The 5,426-nt window shown below is 47.7% G+C and overlaps 1 protein-coding gene across 3 annotated transcripts in view; it reads right to left on the minus strand.

The window, feature by feature from the left end:
- The window catches only part of LOC109290413 (solute carrier family 2, facilitated glucose transporter member 11-like), a 28,385-nt gene that overhangs the window by 15,832 nt on the left and 7,127 nt on the right, over positions 1–5,426 (minus strand). For 2 of the 3 annotated variants that reach the window (XM_019506910.1, XM_019506908.1), the window contains exons 1-3: positions 5,328–5,412; positions 3,211–3,309; positions 2,142–2,302 (exon numbers count right to left, since the gene is read on the minus strand). In XM_019506910.1, coding sequence (XP_019362455.1) covers positions 2,142–2,302; positions 3,211–3,309; positions 5,328–5,387 — 320 coding nt within the window. In that variant the 5' untranslated portion in view covers positions 5,388–5,412. Of the gene's footprint in view, positions 1–2,141; positions 2,303–3,210; positions 3,310–5,327; positions 5,413–5,426 lie in introns of those variants that run through there. The other variant, XM_019506909.1, reaches the window with a different exon arrangement.

Consider the following 5,426-nt stretch of genomic DNA (forward strand, 5'->3'; position numbering starts at 1 on the left):
TCAAGAAATGCCAAACTAGTTACTGCCTCAGTGAAAGGTGAGGAGGGGCGCCTTAATAACCCCAGCACCCGCTTTAGGGCGGGTAATGCAACATCAGAGGGAGTTAGAGCCAGGCATGCCCATGTGGGGGGACCTGAGCCTGGTGTGGTGCAACACTGCAGAGTGGGTAGTGGGGCCAGGCATGGCTGCAGCCACCTGAGCCCAGGGAGGTGTAAGACCCTGGGGAGAGAAGGGGAGCTGTGGGCCAGGCATGCTGAGCAAGGGTCCCTGAGCCTGTGGGGGTGTTCGACCCCTATTTTCAAGAAGGGGAGGAAGGAGGATCTGAGTAATTATAGGCCAGTTGTCTCACCTCCATCCTTGGAAAGGTCTTTGAAAAGATTATGAAGGATCATATTTGTGGGAGTCCAGCAGGAAAAATAATGCAGTAGGGAAACCAGCATGGATTTGTAGCAGGTAGATCATGCCTGACCAATCTGGTTTCATTTTATGGCAGGGTCACAAAATGCTTAGGAGTAGAGGTGGATGTCATTTTCTCAGACTTTAGTAAGGCCTTCGATATGGTATCTCATCCTATTCTCATAAATAAATTAAGAGGCTGTGACATAGATGTTTACATGGTCCGGTGGGTGGCAAATTGGCTTAGTGGTCGCACCCAGAGAGTGGTAGTAGACGGGTTGGTATCAACCTGGAAGGAGGTGGGTAGTGGGGTCCCGCAGTGTTCAGTCCTTGGACCCGTACTCTTCAATATCTTCATCAGTGACGTGGATGTGGGTGTGAATTGTACTCTGTCCAAGTTTGCAGACAATACTAAATTGTGGGGTGAAGTGCACACTCCAGACGTTAGGGAATGATTGCAAGCAGACCTGGACAGGTTAGAAAAGCCTAGGCAAGGGGTCAGACTTGATGATCTGTTAAGGTCTCTTCCGACCCTAGCATCTATGAATCTATGTGCCTCAGGGGAGGCGACGGTGCAGAGTTGGGTGCAGAGAGGCACCTGAAGGGCTGCATCTGAGTGATTGAACCAAATGAGGCCCTGTGAGCAGGGGGCCTGTGTTGAGGACTGGTTAACTTGAGGGACTGAATTTGGTCCAGGTAAGCCTTCAGGCACCTGAGTCCACAGGTGGACCTGAGGTCGATTGGAGGGCGGCAGAGAAGCTGCGGAGAAATAAGGGGGCAAGTCAGCAGCCCCGTATGAAGAACACCTGGGGGATGTTATCCAGCTACAAGACACTGCACAGACTCTGTCCCTATTTTGCGAACCGCCTGGCGCTCATTTGGATGAGGGCAGCGGGAGATGCCTGAAAGGCTGTATGCTTGCTGGCCTGGGAGTGAGGGGAACCAAGCCCAAGGACCTTTTGGGATATGGCAGGGTGAGTGTGGCCCTGGGGAAAAGGAGGGGCGGTACAAGTGAGGCCCAGCAAGGGCAGTATGAGAGAAGAGACCATGTGAGAGACAGTGGAGTGTGAAGCCTCAGTGAGACAGAGGTGTATGAGTGTGGCCTGTAACAGGCAGGTTGTGAGAGGCCTAATACTGTAATGAGTTGGGCCCGGCCTCAGGCCGGAGCTTTACACAGCTGTTAGAAACATCTGCGAGGCATGGGATGCATAAGGGGAGGTAGAAGCATGTGCTCTAGGGAGACACCAGGACCCAGAAAGGGCAGCCACCTGCCTAATTAAGATCTTAATTACTCAACAGCAAGGCATGGCAGACAAGATAGGTGGGAGGCATACCCAGAGGCAGTGGGAGACCAGCATTGTGGCTGGTTGGGGAGCTCCCACATCGCCACAATGGCACGGCCACATTTAGGGAGGTAGGAGGGCCCCCATCACATTGATAATAGTGATTCCTATTGCCAACTGAGTTGAGAGCCATCTCTGACTATTTTTCCATTGGTAGAAAGTACCATTCTAGGTTGGATTTTGAGAAGCGTCTGGTTACCATTTCAAGGCATGGGCCCTCTGGCCTCGTGGCAATGAGAGATCAATTTGTTGTCTTTTGATTACAAGCATCCTCTGTGATTTTCAGTCACATTGGGTAACTGGGATTTGGACTCTTATTAGTTTCACACTCAAACATGCTAGTCATCAGATTAATGAAATCCACTCTAAAAAGCTCATGTTGGAGATACAAAGCCCTCTTACCTTCCCAGCTTGATTGCCATAGGTCCTGCAACAAGAGCTCCAGTGAGCCCCCCCAAAGGGTACACAGAGACAATAAAAGACCACAAAAGCAATATCACGTTGTTCTCAAGGGGTGCACCTGTGCGTTCCAACCATGTTTCATTCATAAACGTCTGAATGTACTGTAAGTAAAGAACAAGGTTGGTTTACTGAGGGGTTAAAGATGAAGAATGCAAAAAAGACCAAGGGTTTTCCTCTTCTTAGTTAGGGCCTATGGTCCTAACAGGACCCTAAAGAGAAGGCTGAAAAAAAAGCATTTAGTTTTAAGATATCATTTTGCTACTCAAGTAGAATTCTAGTTGTTGAGAAGCTGTATTAGAGAGAGTATGTTTATGCACTGAAATCTTGTGTGTTTTAAAAAATATGTAGAGTCTTCAGGTTCTAACCTCTAATTTTAAATTTGATCCTAAAATCAGAGGCAAAGCTTGATTTTTAAAGTGTACAGCACTTGGATGCTGAATGCTCCCATGAGCCAATTTTAACAAGATGCTGAGTATATAAATCATTTTAATGCTTTTTTTTCTCTGCCAGGTGCCTCAGAATCACACCAGGTTATTCCAGCTCCATGAGGACACCTAGAACAGCTACTAGAGAGCCCCAGAGAACCTGGCCAATGGGAAAACGGGTCATCACCAATTACAGCAATTAATCAGGTTTTGCAAAGTCTTTTGAAAAATAATTAAGAAAAATGTGGCCGCTTTATTTAAAAGAAAGGTCTTTTAAGTGTGGAAATATTCATGATTATATTTGTTAAAGGTATAACTGGCAGAAAAAGGTTTTGAATGACAAATCTTGTGTCCTCAAGCCCTTTAGCAATAGCATGATGCCACGCCTCAATTACCAATTATAAAAACACACACATCCATTCCTCACTATTCAGCCTCAGTATTAGCTGACTGAAGGTTTTTCACAACATATCCTGGTTTATGCTCATACTGGAGGTCACTGAACCTCTGTTAGGGATTACAAGTTTGGGGCGTCATAAGATTCACTATCTCCGGAGAAGGTTAGAGGCCAGCAGAAAACTTACTGTAGTCGGAGCATTGATGATGGAGATGTTATAGCCATACTGGAATGTCCCTCCGATCCCAGCAGCACATACTGTTAGAATCAGCACCCTGCTTTGAACCTGTAAACCCCCCCAAACATAAAAGTATTAAAAGGGGGAAAAACGTAGATTATTTTCTTGCTTTCATTAAAATGATTCAGTAGGAACTTGACCCAAAGCTACACTCTATTTGACAGGACTTGAATGGTAAGATGAAAAGGCCACAATGCTGGCTCTAAAATGGTAAGTTCCAAAAGATTAGATAAATGACACTAACAGATGTCAGGGATGTATTTGGTGCCGTGTTGGTCTGAGACAAAAAGAAATGCAAAACTCTAGAACTCTTGGTTCTAAAATGATACCTTTTTATGGTTTTGCAACTTCTTAGCTGATCTAACAAAAGGTATCATCTCTGAACTAACATTTTAAACTTTAAGGCGCCCTCTGCTGCCTAAAATATTACTGTACACAGTAGTTTAAAAATAAAAAATGGCAGGTAACAGAGTTCCTTCAGAGCTGGTTTTGGGTAACAGTCCTGGAAATGTCAGTGCTTTGGTATTTTATATGTATTTTTCTAAAAACTCATTGCAATTTTCTATAAATATCACTGCACAGACTTGACAGCTATCACCAAGTCAAGTCAATCTTTTTTAGACACATGACAAATGCATTGTACAAGTGTCACCCAAATGTAAAGCTAACAATATTTGCCCAACATAAAACATCTACCTTGAACAGGGCTTCTTTATAGCCCTGAGGTTTGAACTCAAGCCCACTGAAATGTCACTGGATGCTCTTTCTGCCATCTCTTCCTTTTTATTATGTGTATTTTTTTTCTCCTCTTTAATTTGAGGGAGTCTTTCCCATACTCCTTCATAGGTCAGACATTGAATCAGATCGCTTCTCTGCTTCACTCTCCCCTTATACAGCTGTAGGTTTTCACTATATTTTGTGTTGTCCTGTTTGATCAGTGATTTGTTTGGTGAGGGTTTGCCTTCATTTTACCTTTTTAATGTGGCGAGGCACGAGTTCATTTTGATCTTTTAAAAATTGGTACCCCCCCGGGCATTACTGCTATATTCTCTTTTTCAACTTCAATCCTGTGTCTTGATTAGTATTTATTGTTGAAAGGACCACTTCATATGCTTTGGAGGTTGGTATCATGGGATGTCTGCATTCTGCTACACAGGGGCAGTGTCTGATTCAGTTTTTGGTGGAGGAGGCAGGTGCTTTTCTTGCTGAGATGGCACTAGAAGCAGAAAGCTCATTTTTGTATGTCCAGAAGCAAAGGGATTTGTCTTTTCTCCCCCTATCCAAAGATGATTTGAGTTGATACAGCATGCTCCCACTACCCGCCCTTGACACAACATTTGATACCAAAAACATGTGGCCACAGCACAATGATTTTTCCATGACCTCAGAGAAATAGAGGTGTGGAAGGAGCCTCCAACCCACCCCCTACTTAGCACAGGGCAGGGTCATGTAAACCTAGAGCATCCCTGACAAACGCTTGTCCAACCTGCATTTAGAAACCGCCGGCCAAGATTCCCGATGGCCTGTGGCAGCAGGTCGCTACCCCATATGACCTGCCTAGTATCTGGCCTGAATTTCTCTGCAGAGCAAGCCTGCTTCATTTCTCCTCCCCTCCATGCACAGGGTGAACAGCCGGTTCCTGCCTCCTTTACAACCCTCTCTTATGCCTTGCAAGACGGTGACCCTGGCCGACCTCGCGGGCCGGTTTCCCAAGCCGGCCCTCATTCGTGCTGCCCTCCAGTCCCTCTGCTACCTGGGGCCGCGCTCTCCCCGGTGATCTCTACCCCGGCGCCGTCTCCCACCTGTCGACACCCTCCTCGCACCCCCAAAGCCCCGCACTCCAGCTGAGGCCTCCCCTGGGCTGAACAAAAACAAAGACCTGCGTCTCGCTCGTGCCATGCCGGCTCACGCAGCGACTCCCCCTGCGTTATCCTTGCCCTGTAGCGGGCTCATGTGTCCGGGGAGGGGGGCCCGGAGCCACGCTGTCCCCGGACCCTTCTCCCCGCCCCGGCGGCAGTGCGGCAGCCCCGCCCCGGGCCAATAGAGGGCGCGCGGCGGGCGGTCACCTGCCCCAGGAGGCCCTCGCGGCTCCGCTCCAGCTCGTCGTCCTCCTCCTCCAGGTCCATGCCGGCTCGGAGCCGCGGGCTGCGGCGCTCGCCGGGCGG

This window comes from Gavialis gangeticus, unplaced genomic scaffold (genome assembly GCF_001723915.1).
Source record: "Gavialis gangeticus isolate Ggan-Ray unplaced genomic scaffold, GavGan_comp1, whole genome shotgun sequence".
Lineage (NCBI taxonomy): Eukaryota > Metazoa > Chordata > Crocodylia > Gavialidae > Gavialis > Gavialis gangeticus.